The sequence below is a fragment of the Halictus rubicundus genome, chromosome 6, assembly GCF_050948215.1.
Source record: "Halictus rubicundus isolate RS-2024b chromosome 6, iyHalRubi1_principal, whole genome shotgun sequence".
Classification (NCBI taxonomy): Eukaryota; Metazoa; Arthropoda; class Insecta; order Hymenoptera; family Halictidae; genus Halictus; species Halictus rubicundus.
This window is the reverse complement of record NC_135154.1, coordinates 14,078,175-14,091,968: the sequence shown is the minus strand read 5'-3', so window position 1 is coordinate 14,091,968 and position 13,794 is coordinate 14,078,175. Positions and strand designations below refer to the sequence as shown.

Sequence of the window (13,794 nt, the reverse complement as noted above, 5' to 3'; positions counted from 1 at the left end):
CGCATGCTGGTATCGATATCTTAGCGCTGATGTCGAACGTAGAAAAAGATAGACCAGTGATGAGACGATGCCGATTTAATGAGAAAACTCGTTTGCATCTAACGATTTTCTTGCGACACTTTTACCCGACATATTCGCGACACTTTTCTGAGTAAAATGATACCAAACACGATACAATTCGCATCAGATTCACTCGTCTAATCCATGATTTAGTGGAACCTCGATTATCCGAACTAGTCCGTAAAACATGAGTATACGGACAATAGAACAGTTGCTTACCTAGCTCACAGTGTTTGATTCAATCTTTGCTGATTTAAATATGGATGGCTTTGAATTGAACTGTTTATATCTTTTTGTATGTTTTAAACAAACTATGTTCACCGTTGCCATGCTTCCGGTCCTCCTGCTTATCGAAAACGAAAAGAATAAGGTTATGGTTTGAGCCAGAAGAAATGAAAAATCTTCATTCTTTTACAAAATGACGGCATTTTGAATTCAGAGTATGCTTTTTTTGCGTCAAATTGGAACGCTTCATTTTCAAACTATATAAATTGATAACGAAAGTATGATAGATTATATAAAATCAGTTTGTACACGTTATACATTAATATCACAGCACAGAGTTCATTATTGAACGCAATAAATCATACGTTTATACATATTGGATCACCATAATTAGACATCGTATACAATAGCATTGACTGATTAATGATAGTGAAATTGTTGCGTCAATAAAGAATTGATTGAGTCTCGGTGAAACATTAAACGGACGTTATTTGTATCAATGTTATGATATTATTTATCCTAACAAGGCAACGCTAATTTGGTTACCCGAAGTTGTCAAATTTTAACTATAACCCTCTGTTATGTGTGGCACCGCTGTTGATCGAATATTCATCGAAATGTTCGTATCGTGCGTCTCATCATAAATGTTCTATTCCACTGATTGGGACGACTCCTTTCGGTTCTCTGTTTCAATTACAATGATCAACTACAATGAAATAATAATCTTCCTAGCATTAACTTGCCGGATCTTGTTACTGTAACACAGTTCCCATTACGTGTAATTAACACAAAATTTAAATCCACGTTAACAACTTCATTGAATTTCCGATTCCTGTCAGCAATCCTCAATTCTACATCTTTTCCACGTCTCGTTCCTGTTCCCATCGTATCTAAAATAAAAGATAGACAAAGTGACGCCCTTAAAAACGCTGAAAATCGCACATATTTACACACGCATAACTTTTGAACTGGTCACCTCCTAGGATTGAAACTTGGATTTTCAACATTTTCTCGCCAAAATCTACAGGATTACATAGAAAAAAGTTAAAAGCTTCTGGTTTCCGGAAGTAAAGTTTAACCAATGATGCTACTGTTTACGAGGTATCATACAGAGACCTTTCTAAAATTCTGTAAAAATATACTAAGACACTCTCAACGTAATCCGAATGCACTCTAAAAGTGAAAACCCCAAATTTTGAATACCGTAGCGAAAATTAGTGTACAGATATGCGGGGGTTGAAATAACTATTGACATCTCGTTTCGCAAATTATTCCACAAGAACCATAACATAATAAAATTTCACCTTGTCGCTCCAAAACGAAACCTTCGGTCAGTTTCGTCAAATTTTGTCCTTACACTAATGCTGTACAGATTTTCGCGCGCCACGGTTGAACAAACTCGCACTCCCCAAAAAGTCCGCGTCGAACCAATTAATTACAGAGGCGCCGTAAAAGTTCGCATCTCTGGCGAGCATAAATTCTCGTTATCGGCGCCAGGGCAGCGTTAATCATCGGATGATAAAAAAAGGGAAACGGAAGAAGCCGGGGCGAATGAGGGGCAAAATGCACGCGTTGCCAGTATTTACCTTCGGTGCCTCGGTGTTTTCCCCGTGCGCCTCGGAAGCAGATGAAAATTACGGAACGTTATGCCGCGTAACAAGGTGTATCGTTCTCGATCTGTACTTAGCTATTCCAGTGTCCGTTCCACCCCCCGCGCCCACCCCCGCACTCGTCCCCGGTTTCTACGTGAACGCTTACGAAGTTCCCGGAGTTTCCTGCTCGAAGCAGCCGGAAGAGGAATGGTTCAGCTCTCGAGAGGGCTTAACCGGGGCCAGAAGGAATTCCGCGTTCTCCAGCCAACCATATTATTATCACGCATCATCCCCGCAACACCCTCCCAGCCCCTCTTTTATCTCAGAAGAATGAAACGGCGAAACGGAGAGACGCCGGAAGAAAGAAGCAAACGGTTTTATTAGAATTTTTATTACGTTGCGCGATAAATTCTCCAACGGGGGGGGGGGGGGGCAGGGGCGCGAAACGCAACCCCTGCGGCCCTGTCACGGCTCCAAGAATTTCAATTTTCTTGTTCCCCGGCGAACACGGTGTGAAGAACACTGAATTGTTCGACACACTTGGATTTGACCGCTACATTCCGCCATTTTCACGGTGATCGAATTAACGTGATTGAAAATTCGGACGTAGGATTCGGTGACCGAAAAGTGATCATCGGATTGCGAATGTTATGCATTTGCGAGAGGAATGATAGTGTGAAACACGAAACAATGAAATCGGTGGAAGAACACAAGGATAGAAGCATGTTGTTTTTGAGCAATTAAAATTGTTAGGAGACAGTTGGTTGGGACCAAAATTGGTGGGGACAGTTTTTATTTGCATACAGATTCACGGAAGAATTACAACGCGAAACAAAAAATGGTAAAATCGTTATCATAAGGATATGGCTGTTTTTAAGTAAATTGTAATGGTTAAAGGTGAAAATACATTTTACACCGTTGCTTGCAATTAATGGAGGAAGTTTTTATGCTGCACAAAGATCCGCAATTTATTTAAATATATTCACGAATGCATCAGCAAGTTCACACCTATACGTTTCTAATTATCCATGGAGTTTTTTCTGCATTCTACAATTTTTGACGGCCGCCGCTGTATCTCCGTTTCGAGGAGCGTTCATTTTTGCACGGGAGAAAGCAAAGCCATGATAGAACGCAGAACGGAAGGCAGAAGTTCGATACAAACGTGTTACACGTTATCCTTTCTTCTCCGCCATCGCTCTCCCCGTCGACAATGCTTCTTTAAAACGCGAAAGATGAATAATTTTCTCCGACGCGCGTTTGAAAGAAACAGGTAAAAAGAACGGAACACAAAAGCGTCTTTATCGCTGCTGAGGCGAAAACCGTTCAATTGAAGAGATTTTCATCGAATATTTTATTCCATGGTAATCGTGTCCTCGAGTGCACTCGATTCTTCAAAGTTAGGAGGGCCGAAGGGTCCTCGATACGCAGGATGTTTCTGTTAATCGTCCGACAAAGGTGCGAAACAAGTGTCTGCTCCTCTTCTGTTGAAGCTTCGTTAACACTCCGGAATAAAATGTTACTTTACAATGCGACGCGGGGGATTCTTCACCGGGACGATTAAGCCCGGGGCGGGCGGCTCATGCAAATTGAGATTGTTATACGCTTTTACTGACGTTTCATTGCAAATTCATTCGTTGGGGATTCTACCTTCTCTATTTCCTCACTGTGGATAGAATGAAAAGAAAGTTTGCAGAATTTCACACTTTGGTCAACGTATTTTATCAGAAAGGCAATCAAACAGAATTATATTTTCTTCCCGAGCTATCACATCGTTGCACATCTTCTATTCACGAACGAATTTTTTTTAAAGACATTCGATTGCACTTTCTACTATATTTAGAAACTGCACTTTGTAATCGAACAATAAACGAAAAAGTGATGCACTCTCTAAATTCTGCTCGATTGCACTTTAAATGTAATATTGGACCAAATTCAAGAAGGATAATTATATTAACTGGTGGGGATGTGTTGTTTCAGCAACAACAGCAACAGGCTCAGCAACAGGCGCAACAGCAGCAGCAACAACAATCGCAGCAGCAACACCAGCAGCAACACCCGCCGGCGAATTCGCCTGGGAGTGGAAATGTTGGGAAAAGCAGTCCGTCGCCGGGAAACTCGGCGTCCCCTGGCACTGTCACTGCCACCAACAAGTCGCAGACCGAGCCAAAACCAGTCGAGTGCAATCTCTGTCATCGGAAGTTCAAGAACATACCGGCTTTGAACGGTCATATGCGACTTCACGGTGGTTACTTCAAAAAGGTAAGTTCTCTTCTTTGTTCTCGACTCTCTTACACTGAATATCAATCTTATTCGAATTTACAAAATATATTCGACTTCTGTGCGGTAAAAGCACACCTCACAGACAGTCTCCCTTCGATCCTAGTCCTGTACAGTCTGCTTGGTTGTCACGAAAGAGCTTTCCCTTTGATCCCTTCCCCATGTGTGACACACCGTTCGTTAAAACATTTTTAATCAGCGAGAAGAGTTTCGATGCGACAGTAAGGGATGCGGAGGGGGGGGGGGCAACGTTGGGTAAAATGTAGAGGTCGGGGTTGGCAAGAATCGCTGATCTTTCTATTCCAACTGACTGTAACAGCCGAGGCTCTTCCTTGACCTTATTAAGAGCCTCTCTGTTCGGACTTTCCGCTCACGGGCACGACGGAGCGGAAAAGGATGGGCGTACTGAAGCCGAGCGGATCTCTCCCCTGGATCTCCTCTCCCTCCCCTCTGTCTCCTCCGGTTTCTTTCTTTTTCCCTTTTACTCTTCATTTTCCACGGAACGATTATCGCGTAGAGACGCGCCGCGAAAAAGCACGGTGCACCGTAACCGACCGAGATTTTCATGAAATCGCCGGTTGATTACATTCCGAGCGTAGGATCGCGGTAGGGAGGGGGGAGGGGACGGGCGGGCTAAGATTTTCAATGAAATCACGGGTTGATTACACGTCGAGCCCGCCGCGAGTTTCTCGGATTGCGAATTCATATGGTAATACACCGTTGAACCGTGCACCGCGCGCAGCGCTTTGCGAAATTCTTCGCGAAAATTCAATTCTGCACGCCGGATGCGGCCGCGGTTTGTCCTTCGACCTCCTTCCCCTCCCCTCCCCCGCTCCTGGTGGAACAGGTGGAACGATAGAAGAGGCAAGAAAAGCTAGATTTTCTGTAATTCTTGTCCAGAGACCGTCGCGAGTAGACGCGCTGAATGGCTCGCTGTTCGCTGCGCGAGTACGATGATCTCCGTGACGAACAGTTTCGAAAACGTATACTCGCAAACTTCAGTTGATCGTCGGGAGCATGCGGGAAGTTTGAGATAGGGGTGGACATTGCAGATGAATGCTTCTGCCGTCTGGGAATTTTTCGTCCAGATTTTGCAAAATTTCGTCTACGTGCAAAATTTCGTCTTCGTTCTTCGTGCAAAATAAAAATTGTCTGCATGAAGTACGAGAATATAAGTGCACCTGGGGAAAGGATAAAGATACACAAACCGGACGAGCACGCATTCGCAGAACCACAAATAAAAAAGCCACCCAGGCTCGTGGAAAATTTTGAAAAAATTTCCTCCCAATCACAACCACCGGAGGAACACCTTCGGATGTCTACCCTCGATCCAAACCGCCCCAGCAGTTCAACGCAACACCGCAATTCCCACCCTCCCCAAGACCCAGCCCTAACCACCCCCAACTCGCAACACCATATCCCCAGTCCCTTTCCCTCGTCATCAAACTTCCTCGATGATCCAGCCTGCAATCAGGCTGGGCCTTGATCGCAATTGCGTCTGGATCTCTTTCCCCCTCGGCAACTGGTCGTCGGGCACAAAGAGCTGGAGTTAGAGGCGAGTCGATAAAGCAAAGATTGGTACGAGTAAATGAGTAAAGACTGGCTCTGATGTAGTCGAAGCAGTCGAAGCAGTCGAAGCAGGAAGAAAAAGAGAAAGAGAGGCAGAGGGAGGGGTTAGGGGTGGATGAAAGAAAGGCAAGGCGATGATCGAATCCAAATGAACCCATTAACAAGCTCTTTGGTTCTACCGGATCCCCCTTGCATTCCGCGGCGGACCGGAGACGGAAAGGTTGGAAGCTGTAGAAGGGTGGCGAGGCGGGGATGGTTAAAAGAGGGTGCGGAGGGCGATGGGGGACGGGGGACGGGGAGGCGTGCAAACATTGTCTCGAGCTTTCTCCATTATGTAGATTGAATCTGGACCGGTTACAGCCGGGGGTTTTCACCGGAGCACTCGTTCCGAGGCGAGTTTTCATCGAGAGATTCGGCCTCGAAGGTTCGGCGTCGTTCCACGCGTCTCCTGGTATCCGCGCGCGTCCCGGCTTCGCGCCCAGCGTTCCGTTCATGCGACCGCGTCCAGATCCATTCATTCTGATCTGTGTACACATTCATATTCATGCGGCCGGGGCCTTTATGGCGCCGAGCCGCGTGCCTGTTCACGATCGCGTGCATTAGAAGTCCCGCGAGCGTTCAGGGACAACGTGGAACACGGACACGTTCACGGACCGCGACGCAGGATGCCGGGAGCCTGAGTGCGTTCCGATTTCTAGCACCCTGCACTATGAATACGACCATTTACGCACCATGGAAGGCGTGCACGCGTACCGTAGCGTCGGCTCCGGGTTGGTTCGCGATACCCTGAACCACGCTTCCGACGCGGACACGCGGAATTTCGACGTTTGTAGACGATCCCATTCAGCGCCGCGGCCCCCGCTTAATGGCGGACACTTGTTCACCCGGCAATCGCCATTAGACCGTTCGCAAAAGAATTATTTTCAACGTTGAGGCGTCGAGGTGCCCCTTACGCCTGGGAGCGCGGAAAACGACGCTGCTTACGGTTTAATCATCGAATGGGTTTCATCATTGTGGATAATGTTTAATTTAGCCGCTCGGTCTCAGCTTTCATAGACGACGAGTCACGGAGGCTCAACATGAAAGCAATGAACAGGACACGAAGAAGCTTATGTTTATTCGTTTTTCCGCCTGGCAACGTTTCGTCAATGCCCTGTTGCTCGGTTCGAATATTTTTTGCCGTTCGGTGACTAATTGATAACTCGACGCATTTGGTCCACGGGCAGACTCGAAATCGATTCTTTAGAAAAAGCGGTCTGAATATAATTTTTTTTTTTTTTTTGGCCTTCTGAGGAAAGGCAAAAAAGGAAGGGGGACCGGCGCAATGAAATCGACGATTTTGATTCAGTTTACCCAGTATTTTATCTTCTAAACGCGAACGAACCAGCTCTATTTATCCGAGGATTAAGCGTTAATCGGTTCCATTGACGCATGGCCGGTGCGTTTTCAGCAAACGTTTCCGTTGAAAAAGTTCGCTGCGGTTGAAACTAGTCCGGCGAGCATTTTTGTATTATTCGAAACGTCGACGAATCCCTTAATCCCCTTTCCCCGAGTAACGTCAGCCGACAAAACCTTAAACCGCTCCCTCCCTCTCTCCCTCTCTCCGTTTCTCTTTTTCTCTCTTTCGTCCTGGCGCAACAATTTCCGACCAGGGGATTCAGACGCAGCTGCCAATTTCACCGACATATTCCTCGAATCGAGGCAGCCCGGGATACGAGCGACCAAACGCGTATATGCGTTCGGTTTTTACGTTTCTCTATCAAGACTCCGGCTTCGACTTCGAAACAACGTCGACCGAGCTGTTGAAAACGCTAAATCTCGCACGTCGGTGACACCATTATCCCCACCACCACACGCGGTCATTTACAACCACTAAATTGTCCTTCCATTTTTCTATTCTTCATCCAACCCCCTTGGTAGCTTGAGATTAGATTCATTTTTAATGTGCACTGCGACTAGGCCTTTTTGTAAAACCAACCTATGTTGAACAGTAGACGAACAGTAGTAGTATTAGACTGCAGTTTTGTATCCAAAGTAAAAGTTATCTGTATTAATTGCAACACACAGGTGTCGCTTCAGCATTTCTTCCTTGATTCATTGACATTCAGAAATTGAAAATTACGTACCAATAGCCTCCAATTCTTTCAACACTTCCACAGTTTTAAATTTCTCCTACTGATATTTATCATAAATAATCCGTGGTCTAGGTAATTTTCCAATTTATTATTGCCAAGTGTTTCAAGAATGAGTCTTTTTTCACCCCTGCGACTGTTCAACGTCTTGAAGGAAGAATTAACCCTTTGCACTCGGCGCTATTTTCATTCTAAAACTAAATTTTTCTTCCGTCTTGGAATATTTTCATTTTATTCATACGAAACTGATCCGATTACCACATATAATATTTAAATGTTTACTAATCTATTAAATAGAAATTCTGTGATGTAACAAATATTTTGTAATATTTTTTGTAATTTCTTTGAAATAATGCCACAATAATTTCTAGTGGTGCTTCGGAGTCACCACTCGAGTGCAAAGGGTTAATGCAGATCATTTTTATTCTGCAGAGAAATCCGCAGAGCAGTAGCAGGACATCTATTGTCGATAAGAATAGATGCTTTTAAAAAATCGTCTGGTAAACACGTTGAAAAAAATGGACCTAACCTAGGACTGCGCACGCGCAGGGGTAACGGCCGGGTGGGAAGGGGTGAAAATGGAAAAGGGGTAGGGATCGGTACCGATTAAAATCGTCGACAAAAAAATGCATTACCGTGCAAGGAAGTCGTCGGTGGAGGGAGGGGGGGGGGCTGGAATCGACACGAATCGAATTGATGAGTCATAGCCAGCGAGCGTTCCGCAATCAATTTCGCGCATTAACGGCCGCCGATCAATATTCATGAAGCGAACGCGGTACGCCACGTCAAAGACAGAGTTCAATTTCGTGAGAGGTGATATATATATATATACACACGCACGCACACGGACATATGTACATGGATCGGCGGGGGGTGGTGTTGGCAAGGTGATTGTATGAACGACGCAGAAACGGACGGGGGCCGTAGGTGGCTACATATCGAAGTAGCAGATAGGAAATTGAGGAGGACGATGACGATCAGCGATTACGGGATCCAGCAGCCCCGCCATTAAGGGCTGATCAAGATGACGACGTCGTCGGCCAACGCCGGGGTATCATCGGGGGACCATGATGCATGGCTCCTCGGAAAGGGGGACGAGTCCGCGAATAGGGGGACGAAGATATATACTCGTCCGACGTGGACGCGCGTGCTAATTACCGCGGCGGCGGCGTCCGGACCCGGGGACAATTAACCCTTCGTTTCATCGGGACCACCAATCTACACCCGGAGGAGAGAGAGAGAGAGAGAGACCTGATCGAAGTGTGTCCAGCCCCAGGACGCGTTTCCGATTAACGAAATGGCCGGTGATGAACGGGACAAAGCACCGCGAGACTTCCCGAAAACGTTCCCGCCAGACGCCCGAAGAAATTAATCGAACGACAGACCGCCAGAAATTGAATTTTTAGTTTCTAATCGAATTTCAGCTCGACCGATCGACGAATCAGCTTCCTTGTCGAATTCAAAGTTTCCTGCTACGGAAATTTAAACGTGGACCCGATTGTTTTCGATATCGTTCTTTTCAATTAGTTTTCAACGAAACCTTCACCGACATATTCGTCGCGTTCTCCCGATTAAAATGCTCGTATTTGCTCGTTTAATTCGTTACTTACTAGGAACCTCGATTATCCGAACCGGTGCGCAATTATATCTAAATTCCCCATTGTACCATCAATTTGAAAACTCAATACGTTCATTGTAGAAATCTATACAAATTTCACCTAACACTGTAGCTAGGTATCAATTCGGATAATAGAGGTTCTACTGTATCGTGTATTAAACGAGTAAATTTGCTCCAAACTGTGTCATGTTTGGACTCATTTTAAGCAGAAAAATGTCAGAAATATGTTGATGAAAGTTTCATTAAAAAAATGGTAAAAGAGGCATATCATTGTTTTGTTTTCTAATGTAGTTGTACTTCTTTTGCCGATCGATTGAACCGATCGTATTGAGAAGTGTCTTGAACGATATCGGATCGGGAATCTGACAAGGGGGACGAGGTGTCGCGGAATTTTCACTCGAATTGAAAATTACAATTTACGTCATTCGCCACTTTCTTTCATCCCGTCATTTAATCTCCTCCACGCAGTCCTTAATCCGTCCCCTTTTTCGTCTCTCTTTCCCTCTAATAATCTCCACAGAAATGTCTGATCTGCGCCGTGTCTCATTCCATCCCTCTTGGCGCACTTAAGCGTGAGCTGCCATTCTAATTGATCTTCGAGTAACGAGACCGGTACAATTAGATCCGAGACAATTTGCGAATTCTAGACGAGGTCAAGCAGAACTCTCTATTACACGACACAGCTTTGTTCGCAGCCCTATAGCAAGTTTCCCGCTTTAACGTCATCTTTGAGATTCTGGAATTCCTGGTGACAATATCGCGCACATTCCACTCGTGTACTTTCGGTATTACGTCATTCTCCGTCTTCGATGTCACTGTTTGTCAATCTTTTGTTGGGAAAATATTGGTACGGGCAGAATACAATTTTACAGTTCTCGTAGCTACTGTAATTATGATAAAATGCAAAAAATTTGTAGGCTGAAATTACAAGGAAGGTGTATACATCGACGTTATTGATTTGTTTTATTTTTTTTTTTTTGTTCTGTTTCAGGATGCGGAGAACAAGAAGAGCGAAAAGAAGGAGGTAGTCGGGCCGCCATTGCAAACTGCGTCTGTCAGTGTGAGAGCGCTCATCGAGGAGAAAATAATCCAAAAGAGAACGACTGGTAAGTTGTAGGAAGATACTTGACATACGATTAATAATTCCATCCAACATCTCAGGTAATATTAACATTTTAGAATTTAATTTGGAATATGATCAAACTCTGAGTAGAATGGAGATTCTCGGCAGTAATTTAGAAAAGCATGCACATCCCGTCGCATAACACGGACACGGCGCTGATACGGCCGTGCTGCGGCATGGAAATTCAAAGTGGTATAGAGTATGAATATAATTTCGATGATTTATGTACTCGGGAACGTATCTCGATTCGTCCATCTCTGTTCGCCGCCCGAACCGCTGCGGTCCGCTATTCTTGTCCCGTTCTCTCCTGTATTTTCCTATCTATAATCATAAGGAGCGGGTCGAGTTATATTAACTGTCAGGCTACGTTCACTTTAACGTAGATATGTTCAGCAACTGGACGTGTGACATCTGCGTACGCAGAATCCACTTGACAGTTGTTACTTGCTCCAAAATGCTATTGTGCTTACGCAAATGCATCGTTATGCGGTCCGAGTTAATTTTGAATCCATTAGAACCGAAAACGAGTTCGCCACCGTCGAATTCGAAACCGCGTGCGATGAACCGCCTCGTACCTGGTGCCGCAGTATTTTCCAGAATTCGTGAAAATGTCGATGCCAATCGTACCGAATTGAATGTCGCATAAAACGTTCGCAATTCAATGTAGTCACTTTTTTCATAGCACATATATGTATATAATAATGCAGTGTTACATGCATCACTTTTTCTCGTTTTGCAGGAAGTAGAATCGGCAGGTCATGATCAGACGCAGATTCGATGCATTTTCAAACTCGATTTTCTCGGAAGCGAGAGGTTAAAGAGAAAAATGTTATTTCTTCTTTTCGACTCGTTTCTGCATGTAGAATCACCACCCGGTCGCTTTTGCCATGATTTCGAAAACACCGTGTATACTCTGCTGCGCGTGTACCGGAACAAATCTTTTCTCGGAAGAAACAAATCTTTTGCAGAAAACAATTGCAAGACACAGGAGCCACACAGACATTTTCATTCCTCCTCTTAATAATTTCAACGATTCCAAAGTATTGCGACGGTATTATCAAATTCTTTAAATATTCTTTAAAAATTCTGTAAAAGACAAAGTCTACCGATCGTTGCATTTCCCCGCGACACAAAAAAGTGTACGGTAATGCATTCGTTTCTGCGCATTGTGCTGCACGTGCACCGGAGACTCGCGCGATCGAACAGCAGCAACAAAAAGAAAAAGTAGGAGGAAAGATAATCCTCGATCTTAGCAGCGGGAAGGAAGGCCGGGTTTCCAGCGTTAATTCCGCGAGATTAATTTCTATACGGCAACGGGGGTGAGGGGGGTTGGTTCCGCAAAGAATTCGCGCGAAAGGAACGATAGTTTCGTTCCCCGCTGCTCTTGGCAGCGGTCGGTAGCGAAATAGCGCATAAATCGCTAACGACGCACACTTTGTTACAAAAGCGCGGCATCTACCCGGTCCGCCGCAACCTCCCCCTGCAACCCCGTTCAACCCCCTTCCCTCCCCACCGCGGCCTCCGTTCTGCCGAGCCGCGAATTGATTTATCGTTCCAACGTGGACAATGCGAGAAATATTCTGGCGTGCTCGGTTCGTAAATCACGATTCTTCGGCAGTCCATAGAGCGCGCGGAGGAGCGATTCCTCGCCTGGCGGAATATCACGCGAGCTTCTGGCAAATGTACACGCTCCGAGGGGTAGATAGACGACGAAGGGAACGAACGGTGGGTCGACGGGGACACCGGGGCACGACGGATAGGGAGATACGACCGAATTGAGATACGTCGCGGGCTACATAAATCATCGGAATCGCGCCCGCGAATTTTGTGTTCTCAGCGTTCGCCTGAGAGACGTTCATCGGATTAACCCGGCTCCGCGATCCTCAATTTGATTGTACCCAGGTCCTCCGTAAATGTTCTGAGAACTATTTTCTTGTTGGAATCCACCGTCACGGCTCTCGGGAATTTAACCACTTGTACTATAACGTCGAGCCGTCAAGATTTCGAACGTAAAGACGTATATGATTGATGTCCTTTAAAATAATTCTGATTTCAAAATTCTATTTTGTTGTTGTCGAAATATAGCCATTAGAGTATTGAATATGCTATACACAGGCATGCAATGCAAATATTCTTCTTCTTGTAGGTAGTCGTGTAATGTTATCAAATATTTTAGAATTTATTTACAATTTTACAATTTATTAATTGTAGGACAGGAGCCCTCGACTGTCCCTGTCTGAGGCACCACTGAAATTACATTACTCAATGACCTCAATGATTACACGTTCAAGTGTGGTACGAGTAAATGTAAACACTCAACTTCTTTTCAACTTGGTTTTCGCTTGTGCCATGATTTCGGAAACACTCTGTACAGTACTGCAAATTTCTGTCGTCGGTGTGTTATTTTATCGAAACTGTTGTATTTTGAAGATGTGATTTATTTTATTTAAGCAGACGTGTTTGAAAAACGTAGTTTAGCTTCTCCGCACCAATATATTTCGGGGACACGGTTCTGTCGAATATTCTTATTTCGTTTGTCGACAACGGTCGAATCGGTTTATTGGCTCGTAGAATTCCTGGTAGAATTTCGGCGATAAAATGTCGCCATGCGTGCGTGTGACAGTAGATTCCTGCGAGCCCTCGCTCTTCAAAGTAGAAGCGGCAGCTGTTGGAGAGTTGCTTTTAGGTCTGTCGACCAGAAAATTCTACTCTCGAGCACAACTGCCGGAAGTAAAACGCTCAAGCGAACATGTGACCCGAGTGCACTATAATAAATTCGAAAACTCATATGAACGTCTGTTTCGTCGAGTGATTTTATGTCTATTTTTTATGCTGCGCGAAATGCCCGCACAAACGGTGAACGTAAATATCAACACTCGCCAACTTCGCGAAATAAATTGGCGAAGGACAATCTCGCAGTCTACTCTGTTTACAGAAAGTTGGGATGCTTCGGTCAGTAATTTATGAATCATGTGCTCTCCATAATAATCTCTGCAATGTATTTTTCGATCTGTAATTATTCAACCTGGTTCAACACTGAAGTATGTTTTCGAGATAATTGTTTTACTCCGTCCTTTGCAATTACATACATTTCTGGGAATAAAAATATTGTATAAAATATGTATAAGAATAGGTTAAATATTAATTTAATTTGCATTCTGTACAATTCAAACCAAAGTAATTCCATTTCTGTTCTGC

General features: G+C 44.7%; 1 protein-coding gene and 1 long non-coding RNA gene across 9 annotated transcripts in view; both read left to right on the top strand.

Moving 5' to 3' along the window:
- Positions 1 to 13,794, top strand: part of LOC143354721 (uncharacterized) — a 597,645-nt gene that overhangs the window by 551,738 nt on the left and 32,113 nt on the right. The window lies entirely within an intron of this gene.
- The window catches only part of LOC143354718 (uncharacterized), a 575,799-nt gene that overhangs the window by 542,449 nt on the left and 19,556 nt on the right, over positions 1 to 13,794 (top strand). For all 8 annotated transcript variants that reach the window (XM_076788975.1, XM_076788977.1, XM_076788976.1 and 5 more), the window contains 2 exons: positions 3,855 to 4,136; positions 10,465 to 10,579. In XM_076788975.1, coding sequence (XP_076645090.1) covers positions 3,855 to 4,136; positions 10,465 to 10,579 — 397 coding nt within the window. The remainder of the gene's footprint in view (positions 1 to 3,854; positions 4,137 to 10,464; positions 10,580 to 13,794) is intronic.